This window comes from Barbatula barbatula (assembly GCF_947034865.1).
Source record: "Barbatula barbatula genome assembly, chromosome: 5".
Classification (NCBI taxonomy): Eukaryota; Metazoa; Chordata; class Actinopteri; order Cypriniformes; family Nemacheilidae; genus Barbatula; species Barbatula barbatula.
The window spans coordinates 2,065,327-2,080,809 of record NC_136769.1 but is presented as its reverse complement, the minus strand read 5'-3'; the positions used below and the strand labels follow the sequence as shown (position 1 = coordinate 2,080,809).

Sequence of the window (15,483 nt, the reverse complement as noted above, 5' to 3'; positions counted from 1 at the left end):
GAAGTGTTTTTGTTCCACTTAAAATAAAATTCAATAGCCTAACGTCACATTTGTCACTTATCTGTTATTAGCCTAACAGTGAAAACACATCCATTGGTGTTAATAGAGCTGCCGGTCTTCTGCTGATGATCATGAACGTTTTCTTTTTGTTTCAGTATAACAGACACATCAGTGTTAACAGCTGTCATTATTCTACACCCATAGTTCCCATTTTCACCTCCTTCATTATGCTGATATCTTAAACTCTCATGGAAATGTCCTCACAAAACAGATGTTTGTGTTTTAAATATTGATATAATATAATATAATTCAGAGATTGTTTCATTTAAAATTGATGATAAATGAATCCAGTCGATTTTCAGTTTGTTTCTGTCGTCTGTATATAATGTAGGGTTCTGCAAATCTTCCATGATAGTGTATCAATAGTCCAACCATTTCTTTAAATTGTGTTTTACATTAATGAGATAATTGCATTATCCTATACATTTATACATAAGTATCTGCAATCGAACCCACAACCTTGCGCTGTTAACACAATGCTCTTACCACTGAGATACAGGAAAGCTGTTTTGACATCACATACAGTGCATATGGCCAATGTCTCAAGAGGGAGCAGCATGACACACCAGCTTCCAGAGCCGCCACCTGGATGCACTTTGATTTTATTGATGCATGTTTCAGCGCTCATGTAACATGCATTCATTGTGATTTCAATGATGCGAGATGTCTCCCTAAAATGCAATCTAAAGTATGCACAAACTAACATTATGGTAAAAAAGACATAATAGGAATTGGTTTAAATGAAGCTTTAACGGTGTCTACTGGTATGCGAGTGTTGGGATGTTAAAAACAAGTTGTATTTTCTGCTCTATTTGAGACATTTTTATTTGTAAAAATCTGTTGCAAAATGTATAGTATGAAAATCTATGTTATTGTGACTTATGTATCATGCTGCAGTGTTCACATTGGATGATGGATCTGCGACAGGAGGTTACACACTGTGTGACTTTACAATAGGTCACAATCACTGACAACTGTCTGCTCCGCAAACAACGTTTCACAACCAAACGCACGCGCGAAGTGATGCGTGATATTAGCGTTCTCGCGGGAACCTAACTTTGCCTTGTATCTTGCTTTCTCATTGGCTGTAGGTTATCGCAGATGTCATTTTCCAGTCAAAACTCATTTCACACAGCAGGATTTTGAGTCGCCGTCAGCAGGTATATATATATTTAGCATGCCAAATATTTCACGGGAGTCTGTGACGCGTCTGCATTAGAGCGAACGGACTCGGAAGCTTGAGCCACGTGGTGTGGAAGAGAGCGAGCGACTGCACACCTGCATGTTTGCAGTAATCTGACAGAAAAGCCAGTGATAACATTTATTCCTCGTATAGTTTGTACAGCACTAAAAACTCACAAACTTTTGAAAGAGTAAGTCCAAATATATTTGTAAGCAGGATGATGGGGAAAACAAACCAGTGGGCGCTCCGTGTTTAACTCATTTTGTTTTATTCCATTTCAGTATGTGTATTTCTGTATTGTTTTTTAAATGCTTTGTTTATTGAAAACAAACCGTGCACGCGTTTGCATTTACAGTAAAGTAAGGAAGACCTGGAACACCTTAGGTGTGCAGAATCTTATTGAACTACACTAAAATGGCCACATGTGTGTAATAGAATGTTATGGAAAAAAAAATTCACTCAACAGATTGTCACTTCAAACCTGTATGACTTTCTTCTGCAGAACACATTTTAAAATAATGTTGGGAACAGAAAACCTTTGGTCCCCGTTCACTTGCATTAGATTTATATCCATACAATAAAAGTGAACAATCGTTATTGGTTACCAACATTATTATTGGTTATAATCTCTTCATTTGTGTCTTGCAGAAGGCAGAAAATCTCACCTTAAAAATGACGATGGGGAGTATGACTATATTGAATTTTAAGATAAACTATTCCTTAATGGGACAAATTGTACACAATGTAGCCGGGGAGCTAGCTCCTTTAGCTTGAAGGGTGTGGCCGAGTACATGGTTTGAGAGGACACTAAAATATGAGGTCCGGTCCCTTTGTTTAGATTGCACGTGTATGGAAGCCTTTGGGTGAGCTCTCCTTGTCATGTGTGCATGGCTATTGCCCAGAGCAGATGTGAAGTACTTCCTTGTTATTCTGAGTGGACACCATTGGAGAGAGGGAATAAGTGGGTCACCAGCTGATAGACTATCGGTAATGCTGGGTGTTTTGATAGAGGATATTGGTCCAGTGTTGATGGCAGTGTTGCAGTAGGTGTAGTTGTTCCTCCGGTTATGGTTGTGTTTTCCCTTCGCTGGTTTGTCCCTGTAGGTGGGTGCTGTATGTTTCCAATCTAGCTGTGGGCTAGGATGGTGGTGTATGGGACTGACTAGCGAGGTGGTTTATTTTTTCTACCTTGTCCCTTCCCAGTCTCTCATTTCTGGCCATTAGAACATGCGCCATACCACATTGACGCCTGCCGCACGTGGATTACACTTGTGCATGGTGTGGCATTGTTTTTGGCAGGTATTATGTTTTTATTTGCAGTGTATTATGAGTGGGTCAGCTGCCGAGTGGTTAAGAGCCAAGGGTTACTGATCAGAAGGTTGCTGGTTCGAATCTCAGTACCAGCAGGTCATGACTGAACTGCCCTTGAGCAAGACACCTTACCCCTGATTGCTCTGCAGTAATGTGCCACTGTAAAAACTAGTATGTCACTTTGGATAAAAGCGTCTGCCAAATGAATAAATGTATATTATGAGTTTCGGGACATTTACCCAAGCCTTTCAAATTTAAAAACAGAAAATCATTTGTACTTTCATTCCTTACATTTGACTTTATTTTAGACAGAGGTGGAAAGATATGTGAAGGACAGAAAGGACGATGTGGCTTTTGGGTTGGTGTTGTAGAAGCTGGTAGAACAGTTGTGTCTGGTTGAAATCAAGGAGGCCGATATCCAAACATGGTCACATTCACAACAGACTAGGACATGGGACAAGAGAGGAAAACAGGGATTCCCTGCCATTGCATCTGCATGACATACTTCCCTCCCTGAAAAACACAAACACACAAGTTGGCTTTAAAGCTTTTAACCTCACACAAGAGCAAATTAACCATAAGTACCTTTTGTGTAACACCACATCCATTATAGGGTGTAGCATAAACAAGACCTCCATGAGTGTGTGAAGTGTGTCCACAGTTAGGCGGCAAATGACCAAGAGGAACCGGTGCAGAACTATCTGTGAGAAATAAGTTAAAGGCGACTCAATGCTGAAAATCTCATTACACTTTTCATTTAGGGTCCAGTGAAATTTAGCAGCATCTAGCGGTGAGGTTTCAAATCGCCACCAACGGCTCACCGCAGCCCCTCCCTTTCAAAGCACTATGTGGTAAAGGACCAAAGATGTCATTGTGTTTTCACTTTTGCCGAAGGATCTACACACTCGAGAGAAGTTTGCCCATTTAGTGCTACAGTGGAAACATGGCCAATTCCATAAAACTAGAAGCACCAGTTCGATTTTATAGGATATTTGAGCATCATATAAAGTATAATTTATTGAGTCCAACTGACACAGGAAATAAAAACATTACAGCAAACAATTTGTCAATTTTGCCAGTGAAGGTAATACAAGTCAAAGACAAACAGGAATTCCCAACTTACCTCGACAAAGCTCAACTTGGTCCACACCAGAACCAAAGAGTTGCAAATTCATAAAATCTTTATCACACTTCAGCTTTGGAGACATTTCATCCCAGGGTACTTCAGATGGGGCTTCAAATTGATCTTGCATTGCAGCGCTTCTCGGCAGATCTGAAATACAATGCAAGTGATTGGTAACAGTGTATATGAATCCATAAACATTGTACAAGTGCATTACATACAAGAGACGCTGTCGTCATCAATGAGGTTTCCAAAATCAGCAAACTGGTCATCAAGTCTCTCTTGGTCTGACATATCAGAAAGAGTTTTATCCCCTTCATCACTAGCTTCATCTGCAATACAATGCAAACAATTCATAACCGGCATTTCAATACCATACACAACAATGACAAGTATATTACATACCAAAGAAGGTGTCGTCATCAATGATGTTTCCAAAATCAGCAAACTGGTCATCAAGTGTCTCTTGATCTGACATATCAGAAAGAGTTTTATCCCCTTCATCACTAGCTTCATCTGCAATACAAATACAAGCGATTCGTAACCGACATTAATTCCATATACACCATGACTCACAAGTGCATTACATACCAAATAAGGTGTCGTCATCAATGGGGTTGTCAAAATCAGCAAACTGGTCATCAAGTCTCTCTTGATCTGACATATCAGAGAATGTTTTATCCCCTTCATCACTAGCTTCATCTGCAATACAAATGCAAGCGATTCATCACCGGCATTTCAAGTCCATATACACAACAGTGACAAGTTTATTACATACCAAAGAAGGTGTCGTCATCAATGGGGCTGTCAAAATCAGCAAACTGGTCATCAAGTGTCTCTTGATCTGACATATCAGAAAGAGTTTTATCCCCTTCATCACTAGCTTCATCTGCAATACAAATGCAAGCGATTCGTAACAAACATTTAAAGTCCCAGTGAAAATAAATTACTTTTTCTATCTTTTCAAGAAATGTTTCAGCGTATATTGTTTTTAGTTTATCAGTGTAGGTCACAATTCCATTTCCCTCTGAAATGTATCAAAATACTGAAGTGAGAACAGCTGCAACTTCCGGTTCACATGGACTTTTAATCCTTTTTTAATCCACATACACTGCAATGATGCACAAGTGCATTACATACCAAAGAAGGTGTCGTCATCAATGGGGTTGTCAAAATCAGCAAACTGGTCATAAAGTGTCTCTTGATCTGACATATCAGATAATGTCTCCCCTTCATCACTAGTCGTTTGTGTCCAAGACAAACTTCTGCAGTGTATTAAAGTACTGAGTGTACTGACCGTAAACACAAGTAGAATAACAAATTCATTTCCTCTGCTTTTGCAAAACGCCATTGTGTGCACAAAGATACGCTACTAGTGCACAAACAGTCTACTGTGCTGCTTTATGAGATCCCATATTGCTCGTTTGGTCAATTGTAATGTCCATGGCCAATCACAAACTTAGTTTAATCACTGACGTATAAGGTTCAGGTGTTTCATCTTCATGTGAGACTCTAAGCAGAGGAACCACGTATGATAAATGTGTCCGTGGTCACTTTTGCGATTCCATGTGTATTTACTTCGTTTATTTATTGATAAGTTTAAATTGTTTATTTTTATATTTCAACAATTTTATGATACTTAGTGGGCACATACACAACATTATCGCTTATTTTATACAATTTATTCCTTTATTAAAGGTCTTGTGTTTATATTTTAGCGTTCCCATGATGCCTTATGGTACATGTCACTTCAGGGTTTACCATTTTTGAGAGAAGATGCGACGTTTCTTTCAAGGTGTTTATTACGATATAAGAAGATTGTACAAACCTCTCTTAACTCACAAGCAGGCAAGGATATATTGATCTGTACATGAATACTGTGGCTCTATTTTACAGGCCATTAGCATTTGAAGAAAGAAACGGAATAATGTAGAAATGAAACACTGCTTCTTCACTGTATGAATGAAATAAACACACTGATTTAAAATAAAGATGCAAAAGAGACTTAAGGCTGGTGATTTAGATCCGACTGTTTACTTTCCATTAAAACACAACGGACTGTTTTCATGTGTTTTTGACGTAACCTCGTATTTCATAGTGAAACGCGCAGAAAGACACAATAGAGAACTTATTTTCATGTTTATGTCTTTTATGTTTACACTCAACATTCACATTCATACACACAATACATCCATGCACTCGCACTACATTACTGATATTTACATCCACACCTGATATTTTGGTTCTGTCGGTGAAACTTGTGTTACATGTATAATAAATGTATGTTTTGCACTGCTTGTTTGAGGCATGGTCTCCTATCTTTTGTTATGGCTCTGAGCCAGTCGGAACATTGTGTAAAAAGCAAATATGAGAATTCTTTAGAAAAAATCGATTTCGATTTTCACGACTATACGGGTAAATGAGATCACGCTCTCAAATAGCAAAACTATAATATGTCACGACTACGCCACCCCAGCATTGACCCAGCTGGGGAAATACCCCTACAAGGGCACACAAGTTCGTTTCTCTCTCTCCCACAATCACAAGACAATGAGACGTGAATCCGTACAGAAAAATATAATTCTTTACTTGATAATCACAAATCATTTAAAAGGCTGTCAGTGAAACAATGGTGCTAGCTGGCCAGGCCACTGGTTTGTATATGAGCAACGGAGCTCAATCACTACACAGACATGCAGGCTCTTGTGACGGAGCTGGGGTGCACTATTAGCTGGGCAGGCTAATAGTAACTTACATACAAGGATATTATAATCAAGCTGCTATTAACTCGACATGCTGCTATTTGAAAATGGCGCTCACAAGTTTCTATTCGTCTTGTTGGTCCCGGTAACCCAGCCCCTGACGCAAGAGGTTCTTACTTGGCTCTGTTCTAGACCAGCAATGATCTGGTGCTACTACTCTTTCTGGTTCGGAGCTGGTGCTTTGTGTGTGGAAAAACAAAGAACCGATTTGAAACTAGGCTCTGGCTCAGAACCAGCACCAGCTCTCCCTTGGTGGAAAAGGTTGAATCAGTGTTTCCTCCATAATGAGTTTGTGAATTTAAAAGAATGCTTTAACTAATCCATTACACCTTAAAGGTGCACTATGCAAGAGTCATTCATGGTTAGGTGTAGTCCTAACCCTAAATTTAAATATTCATTCATTCATTCATTCATTCATTTTCTTCTGCTTATCCGGGGCCGGGTCGCGGGGGCAGCAGTCTAAGCAGAGATGCCCAGACATCCCTCACCCTAGACACTTCCTCCAGCTCTTCCGGGGGGACACCGAGGCGTTCCCAGGCCAGCCGGGAGACATAGTCCCACCAGCGTGTCCTAGGTCTTCCCCGGGGTGTCCTCCCGGTCGGATGGGCCCGGAGCACCTTCCGGGGAAGGCGTCCAGTAGGCATCCGTAACAGATGCCCAAGCCACCTCAGCTGACCCCTCTCGATGTGGAGGAGCAGCGGCTCTACTCCGAGCTCCTCCCGGGTGACCGAGCTTCTCACCCTATCTCTAAGGGATCGCCCAGCCACCCTGCGGAGGAAGCTCATTTCAGCCGCCTGTATCCGGGATCTTGTCCTTTCGGTCATGACCCAAAGCTCATGACCATCGGTGAGAGTAGGAACGTAGATTGACCGGTAAATTGAGAGCTTCGCCTTGCGGCTCAGCTCTTTCTTCACCACGACGGACCGGTACAGCGACCGCATTACTGCAGAAGCTGCACCGATCCGTCTGTCAATCTCCCGTTCCATCCTTCCCTCACTCGTGAACAAGACCCCGAGATACTTAAACTCCTCCACTTGAGGAAGGAACTCTCCACCAACCTGAAGTGGGCAAGCCACCCTTTTCCGACTGAGGACCATGAATTCGGATTTGGAGGTACTGATTTTCATTCCAGCCACTTCACACTCTGCTGTAAACCGTCCCAGTGCATGCTGAAGGTCCTGGTTTGAAGGGGCCAACACGACAACATCATCCGCAAATAGCAGCGACGAGATCGTGTGGTCCCCAAACCTGACACCCTCCGGCCCATGGCTGCGCCTAGAAATTCTGTCCATAAAAATTACGAACAGAAGGGCAGCCCTGCCGGAGTCCGACATGCACTGGGAACAAGTCCGACTTACTAAATTTAAATAGTATTTTATAATATGTCCCTCTTTTGTGATTTCAGATTATAGATAAACATGTGCTTGTGGATCTACATCAGATGACCATGGCAACCCAAGTGTGGAAATGGAGGACTGTTTTTAATCTGAAATCTGTGATCTATGATGGACGATTCTTCTGACCCCATATGAATGCATACGGTCGTCTGTCAGAAGCTAGATCATTTCGATTATAAAGTTATCAATATGGATATTTTTCTTACAAACACATCTCTTTGCTTAAGAAGGCCTTTATTATCATAATGTAGCTATGTTTTCATGCTCTGCTTGTATATCTACTGTCCAATTAACATTAAATGTTTGTTTGCAATTCACAAAAATTACTGTTCTGTTTCATTGGAGGGACCCATTACATGTTTATAGTTTTTCTTTTACTGGGAGAAACAACATTTGATGATTATTTTCCCATTGTCCAATCATTTTGTTAAAATAAATAGTCTTTGATTTTATGTACTTATTGGGGTTTTATCCATTGTTCTTAGTTATTTTGCAAAGATAAGCTATATTTTAAAAGTACATTACTGTATAAATAAAGAGAAACTTAATAAAGTAACAAATAAAAGCCATACATTTACAGAGATTAAACTGAAACATGGGCGAGGCTAGCCCCTTTTTAGGGGTGCTTCAGCATGGGGATTGTTTCAGCACCCCTAAAACTTGGAGTAAGAACAAGCCCGTAGGCAGGGGGGGTTCGGGTGGTTCGAACGAACCCCCCATCACTGCCAAAGGTCCACAAAGCAACGTCTCTGAATGATAAGGGGGAGGGTTTTATATATATTTTTTTAATTAAAAGGATTTCTATATTTTATCCACTCAATATTGCAGGGCCAATATCACTGATTATCACACTATGTTTTATTATTATAATTACGCTATGTTTATAAAATGTCCAAAACATACTATGTAGTTTGAGGTTTAAGGATGAAAATGAAAACATCCCCGCTTTGCTAATGGTGTCATCCTCTTCTCTTCTTCTCCTCTCTACCTGCACGACCGTCATCCAGCGCGAAACACACGCGGAGTGAGAACCCGTTATGTAGTGTTGTGAATCAACTAAGTTGCTCGAAAGCTGTCTCACACTTCTTTCCTTTTACATAGAGTTGTTATTATTGCCTAATGTTTATTATATCATTATTTTAGTATTAAGTAGCTTATATATTCATATATAATATCATATTCAGTGTTGTTTCACTAAACCCCACCCTCTTGTGGTGAGTTGTGGTAATATAGCCTTTTGAGTGTTGATTGAGCTGCACTTTGAATACGGTTAATAGATGTCTCATCTCAAATGTGGCTATCCCGGTGGCTCACCTTTGCTCTACTGCTCCCAATTTAGCTGTATTCAAATACCGCAAAGGATTATTATATGTGTCCACAACACAGGGTGACCCTTGTAGATTTTCCCTAAATTTCTCAGAGACTGCCCACTTAAGGGCCATGTGACGAGTCACCCCTTGCACAATCAGCGTCGCCGTGGAGACGGAGGAAATCAGAGTGGCGCACCTGTTACCACCTGCGGCTCATCAGAGCCGTTATAAAAGCTGAAGCCACGGTGAGCAAGCTCTCCGCACGCACGCACGCACGCACAACCTCCAACCTCCGTATGTCTTCTGTGTTTTATGAGGTTCAGACGACTGACCCTTCGGCAGGACGACACCGCCACCCAAACAACCAGCGCAACAAACCACCCACTCAAAGGTCTGGTATCCAGGACTTATCTGCCGTGGCTAGTAGGAGCGCCTTTCCCAGTCTTTTCCCGCTCCCGCGGCTATTTCAATAAAAGTTGCCCTCCGGGGTTGTTTGGCATTTATAGTGTACGTGTCGTTACTCTGCTCGCCACAACTGGTGGAAAATGCAGGCAAAGTAACGAAACATATCCGCTATAAAGCACCGCTCTCTCTCGATGTGGAGCCTCTAGTAAAAATTTATTCCAGCGGGTGAAAAGATATTCTACTTGAAAATCTATCATGGTGGAGAGGCCAGGAAAGCAGTTGAAAGATTATTTTATCGAAACTCGGAAGATGCATAAGGGAGCGTTGAAGGTTTAACCTGAAGATTCTTCTCATTGAAGTCTAACTCTGTCCCATCTGTAAACTGTCCTACAGGTATAACACTTCATTCACTGAATCTCTGTGCAGTTTCAAGATTTTGGATCAAAGGATCAAAGCTTGAGTTGACAAAGAAACTCCACGAGCTGCTTCATGGTACCAACAAAGCTTGATCACGTTGGTTTGGTTTTGTCAACCCAAAACTAATCCAATAACCCTGAGTTTGTTCAGCTATATTCATGGTACAGGCCCCTCGTCTCCTTTGTGTTTAATCCTTAACTCTTGTATGATATGGTTTAAAATATAACGACTGGAAATGTATTATAAAACTTGTCCACAGATTTTTCTCCGGTGTCTATAGGGTTGTTTGAACAATACATTCTTCCAAATATCATTTAGTCAGGTTTTTAGTTTAGCCTAAAAATGCATTTAAAGAGATTTTTGGACCAACAATCTGCCACAATTCAAACATTAAACAACTAGTCACAGAAACAAACTACAGTTTAGTCAAGCTTTATTAGGTTTGTTCAAGAACCTGAAAGACAAAACATTACACTAGGCATCAATAGAACACCCAATTAAGAACTTATCCTTTCATGTACCCGCTTGATATTTAGCAGGGGTGGGTCTGTGGAGTCCTGGCCTGTGGGGTCCTGGCCTGTGGGGTCCAGCAGGGGTTGGTCCTGGCCTGTGGGGTCCAGCAGGGGTTGGTCCTGGCCTGTGGGGTCCAGCAGGGGTTGGTCCTGGCCTGTGGGGTCCTGGCCTGTGGGGTCCAGCAGGGGTTGGTCCTGGCCTGTGGGGTCCTGGCCTGTGGGGTCCAGCAGGGGTTGGTCCTGGCCTGTGGGGTCCTGGCCTGTGGGGTCCTGGCCTGTGGGGTCCTGGCCTGTGGGGTCCTGGCCTGTGGGGTCCTGGCCTGTGGGGTCCTGGCCTGTGGGGTCCTGGCCTGTGGGGTCCTGGCCTGTGGGGTCCTGGCCTGTGGGGTCCTGGCCTGTGGGGTCCTGGCCTGTGGGGTCCTGGCCTGTGGGGTCCTGGCCTGTGGGGTCCTGGCCTGTGGGGTCCAGCAGGGGCTGGTCCTGGCCTGTGGGGTCCAGCAGGGGCTGGTCCTGGCCTGTGGGGTCCAGCAGGGGCTGGTCCTGGCCTGTGGGGTCCAGCAGGGGCTGGTCCTGGCCTGTGGGGTCCAGCAGGGGCTGGTCCTGGCCTGTGGGGTCCAGCAGGGGCTGGTCCTGGCCTGTGGGGTCCAGCAGGGGCTGGTCCTGGCCTGTGGGGTCCAGCAGGGGCTGGTCCTGGCCTGTGGGGTCCAGCAGGGGCTGGTCCTGGCCTGTGGGGTCCTGGCCTGTGGGGTCCAGCAGGGGTTGGTCCTGGCCTGTGGGGTCCTGGCCTGTGGGGTCCTGGCCTGTGGGGTCCTGGCCTGTGGGGTCCACCAGGGGCGGGTCCTGGCCTGTGGGGTCCAGCAGGGGCTGGTCCTGGCCTGTGGGGTCCAGCAGGGGCTGGTCCTGGCCTGTGGGGTCCAGCAGGGGCTGGTCCTGGCCTGTGGGGTCCAGCAGGGGCTGGTCCTGGCCTGTGGGGTCCAGCAGGGGCTGGTCCTGGCCTGTGGGGTCCAGCAGGGGCTGGTCCTGGCCTGTGGGGTCCTGGCCTGTGGGGTCCAGCAGGGGTTGGTCCTGGCCTGTGGGGTCCTGGCCTGTGGGGTCCAGCAGGGGTGGGTCCTGGCCTGTGGGGTCCTGGCCTGTGGGGTCCTGGCCTGTGGGGTCCTGGCCTGTGGGGTCCTGGCCTGTGGGGTCCTGGCCTGTGGGGTCCTGGCCTGTGGGGTCCTGGCCTGTGGGGTCCTGGCCTGTGGGGTCCAGCAGGGGTTGGTCCTGGCCTGTGGGGTCCTGGCCTGTGGGGTCCAGCAGGGGTCGGTCCTGGCCTGTGGGGTCCTGGCCTGTGGGGTCCAGCAGGGGTCGGTCCTGGCCTGTGGGGTCCTGGCCTGTGGGGTCCAGCAGGGGTCTGTCCTGGCCTGTGGGGTCCTGGCCTGTGGGGTCCAGCAGGGGTCGGTCCTGGCCTGTGGGGTCCTGGCCTGTGGGGTCCTGGCCTGTGGGGTCCTGGCCTGTGGGGTCCTGGCCTGTGGGGTCCTGGCCTGTGGGGTCCTGGCCTGTGGGGTCCTGGCCTGTGGGGTCCTGGCCTGTGGGGGTCAGAAGGTGCAGTGGGGGGCCCTGGCCTGTGGGGTCCAGCAGGGGTTGGTCCTGGCCTGTGGGGTCCTGGCCTGTGGGGTCCAGCAGGGGTTGGTCCTGGCCTGTGGGGTCCTGGCCTGTGGGGCCCTGGCCTGTGGGGCCCTGGCCTGTGGGGCCCTGGCCTGTGGGGCCCTGGCCTGTGGGGCCCTGGCCTGTGGGGCCCTGGCCTGTGGGGCCCTGGCCTGTGGGGCCCTGGCCTGTGGGGCCCTGGCCTGTGGGGCCCTGGCCTGCTATAAATGGTTATGGGTACTTGAGGGTCAGAACGTACGGTGGGGGATGCTGTTGGCAGTGTCAAAGGGCAGGAAAGAGTCACTTCACGGTGAAGGTATAACAAAGGGAGATACCTTTCCATATCCTGAAAAAAAGACAAAAGCACATTAATATTGGCTTTCATAATAAACAATCCGGTTGTCAAGTACACATAGAAAAGCAAAGAAAAAAGGTGTAGTTGACAGGACTATTACGTCTTACCTTCATTACCCAACAGCTTCCAGTAAATGGTGCTGTAACCACCAGATCACCACGAACAGTATCCAATGTGAACCCACATTTAGAGTACTCTGACAGCAGAGGCTGCCATGATCCATCAACTGAAAGGAGGGGGAAAATCCTCAAGAACTAGTCAAGTTTAAATTCACTCAAGAATAAGACAAAAACTACCTTTGATCATAACAGTTTCAGCCCCGAGTCCAAGCAAGACAACCATTCCAGTGGGCAAGCAAGTAGCTGTAGGATGGGAAGCAAAATCCGTAGGAAGGGGAGAACTCACAGGGCATGACGCCTGCACAGGTGCCCCCATTATAATCATAGACACAATATAACTTCCACCCTGTCAGAAGAGAGAAAAGATTAAGACCCATTTGCACAAACAACTGCAGCAAAAATGTATAAATGACCTGTTGTCGGACAGGACAGCCACTGAAAGGAACAGAAAACGAAACATCCCGACGAATCCTCTTCACAGAGATACTGCAGCTGGCTGGGATTTCAGACACAGGCACTGGAGAACCCACTCCTATTTAAGAGAAACCATACCATAATAGACCTTCAATTGTGAAAAGGAAACCAAAAGGTTGTATAGGCTTACCTCTATCAACTAGGAAGTGGGGCATTCTTGGACCAGGAACACGCAATGTCATGGCATCATTACCACAGTGCACAGAAGGACCCAGATGTTTCAGCTTATCCTCAGCAAGTTGGAATAGTGCTTGATTTAGTGGAATAAAACAAGTTAACAAGTTGCCCATTTAAAAAAACATGCAATGTAAACATTTTACTGTGAACATACCTTGTTCACCAGACCAGTAGCCATTAGTCTCTTCTCCTGTTCTCCCAGCAGAATCATTGGATACACCACTGCCAATAATAAGCTTGCCAAAATTGAGTGTTCTGTTGGCAATGGTGTCATGAGGAAAACCCATTCCTGCAACAGCAGCATGAGCAATCCTTAAACAGCTTGCTGTAACCACAGTCAAGCCAAAAAGTAAAAGATCCCTAAGCCCCAGCATCGCAAGGGCAATACTGTACTCTATTCTAGTGTGCTATTTGTACTCACCTTTTGTACTCAATCACTTGTTAATTTACATGGCTGACCAATCAAATCTGTCATCTTTGTAATCAATCACCACTTAGCTTATTGTTTTCACCTGTGTCTAATAACTTTGTGAATTAACACAAATATCTAGAAAATCTGAAGCCTGTATTGATAAAGCGTTATTTCTGGGGCCATGGTGGTTTCCTGTAGTTTGCAATGGAAAGACTGCGGTTTGCATAACGTGGTCTAAGAAGCCGCGTTTATTTACACTAAAGCGTTGGATGCGCAGTATTTGTTTACAGTGGTTTTAAAGAATTACAAATACTTGAAAATCAAAGTGATGTAAAAAAACATCTTAAAAAGGTAATATAGCTGTTTTAAATGATTTAACTTAAATTTTATTGGACTAAAAATATATAGTTGTATTTTACAACTTTTTAATACCTATTTTAGTTCAAATTATTTTAGTTTAAGTTTGTTGCTTTGAGAATTTATAAAAACATTTTTTTTGTTTCAACCTTGAAATTAAATCTGTTATAGTTCCAAGTCTCACCAAGTGTTTTGTCAAGTTTGATCTTGCTATTATAAAAACTGACCATTTTGTGGGTCTTCTTGCTGCTTTACCACGAAAATCCAGGTTTGCCAATGCTTGGTTTGACGCCACAAAAATATTATATACACATGTATATATATATATATATCAAAGTGATGTAAAAAAACATCTTAAAAAAGTAATATAGCTGTTTTAAATGATATATAGTTGTATTTTACAACTCGATTTTTTAACCCCTTGATAGGCATCGCCTATTTAATGAACATACACAATGAAAAAATACAAAATGGACAGGGACTTGTGAACACAATGAAGACAAAACACATATTATATACAAATCGATTTTGCAAATCACTGGAAAGGTCTAAGACTCTAAAATACATATTTCATCAAAGATATAATGTTTGTCATAATAAGATAAGAGTTAACTTGCAAAATATTGAAGCTGGCGGAGCAGTGACAGTAAGCACGATAAATATTATATACGATATATAATATAACTTTATTTAACTTAAAAATCGAAGGCATCTGAAATTGTTTTTTTTACTGTGTAGTGTAACAACTTGATACCTTCTGTCCTACGAAGATGAATGAGGACCTCTACAGTTCTTTATTGTGTGATTACTTCATGTGCATCATGCTTTCATCAGAACTTGATTTATTTGCTGCTCTCTGAGGATCCCTACCATGTGTTGACATTTCCGCTCTGCATACAGTGGATTTACTAATGTGCTGAAAATGACTTCAAGTTTAAATTAATAGATAAATGTACCAATAAACAAACTCATCAATCAGTAAATGAATGAATGAAACAACAGAAATAAAACAGAACTAATAATAATACAAAGTTGTCATGTTCTCACTGCACATGAGTTCTCTAGTGATGAGTGTTAGATGATATCATGATGTATGGCACTTGTTATGGTGTCAGACTTTCGCATCAAAGTCAGATTGATCAGCGGTTCGAATCCTGCCAAGTACCATTTGTGAGAACATGTAAGGGAAAGAATATACTCTGATGTAATACACGAGGCCACGTTGGCTGATGTTATTGATGTAAGGGTGGATGAGATGTATTTTTATATATCTAATTCACTCTAAAGAAAAACTGTTTTAAAATAAAATGCACAGGGAAATGGCAAAATTCCACTCGGTACTAAATTGTTCTCCTGAAATCAAAGTACATCCCTGTTAGATTTAATTTCTGCATAAATGAATGCAAGCCCGCAAAATAATGAATTGTGAAGTAGTTAAGCTCACTGAATTCATTCCTGGCTAAATAGTTGGAGGAAGGGATTCCCT

General features: G+C 43.7%; 2 protein-coding genes across 4 annotated transcripts in view; both read right to left on the bottom strand.

Moving 5' to 3' along the window:
• The window catches only part of LOC306894153 (uncharacterized protein), a 42,768-nt gene extending 37,580 nt beyond the window's left edge, over nt 1–5,188 (bottom strand). The window contains exons 1-8 of one of the 3 annotated variants that reach the window (XM_079456444.1): nt 4,818–5,188; nt 4,456–4,566; nt 4,269–4,379; nt 4,083–4,193; nt 3,899–4,009; nt 3,678–3,827; nt 3,140–3,255; nt 2,764–3,067 (exon numbers count right to left, since the gene is read on the bottom strand). In XM_079456444.1, coding sequence (XP_079312570.1) covers nt 2,999–3,067; nt 3,140–3,255; nt 3,678–3,827; nt 3,899–4,009; nt 4,083–4,193; nt 4,269–4,379; nt 4,456–4,566; nt 4,818–5,028 — 990 coding nt within the window. In that variant the 5' untranslated portion in view covers nt 5,029–5,188 and the 3' untranslated portion in view covers nt 2,764–2,998. Of the gene's footprint in view, nt 1–2,763; nt 3,068–3,139; nt 3,256–3,677; nt 3,828–3,898; nt 4,010–4,082; nt 4,194–4,268; nt 4,380–4,455; nt 4,567–4,817 lie in introns of those variants that run through there. The other 2 variants (XM_079456443.1, XM_079456442.1) reach the window with 2 other exon arrangements.
• Nucleotides 5,189–10,385: 5,197 nt separating this feature from the next.
• Nucleotides 10,386–13,618, bottom strand: LOC306894152 (uncharacterized protein). Its single transcript, XM_079456441.1, has 6 exons — nt 13,383–13,618; nt 13,182–13,301; nt 12,991–13,109; nt 12,755–12,923; nt 12,566–12,684; nt 10,386–12,449 (listed from the first exon to the last, which is right to left on the bottom strand). Exons 1-6 carry the CDS (start codon nt 13,600–13,602, stop codon nt 10,482–10,484), a joined length of 2,715 nt encoding a protein of 904 aa, XP_079312567.1. The 5' UTR covers nt 13,603–13,618; the 3' UTR covers nt 10,386–10,481.
• Nucleotides 13,619–15,483: the final 1,865 nt, after the last annotated feature.

Bases quoted from the DNA above. Each gene is read 5' to 3' on its own strand.
- LOC306894152 (XM_079456441.1), bottom strand. From the start codon at position 13,602: ATGCTGGGGCTTAGGGATCTTTTACTTTTTGGCTTGACTGTGGTTACA. The intron at 13,302-13,382 runs GTATGTTCACAG...CACTAAATCAAG, and splicing joins CTACTGGTCTGGTGAACAAG to CACTATTCCAACTTGCTGAG. The intron at 12,924-12,990 runs GTCATTTATACA...CTCTTCTGACAG, and splicing joins GCTGTCCTGTCCGACAACAG to GGTGGAAGTTATATTGTGTC.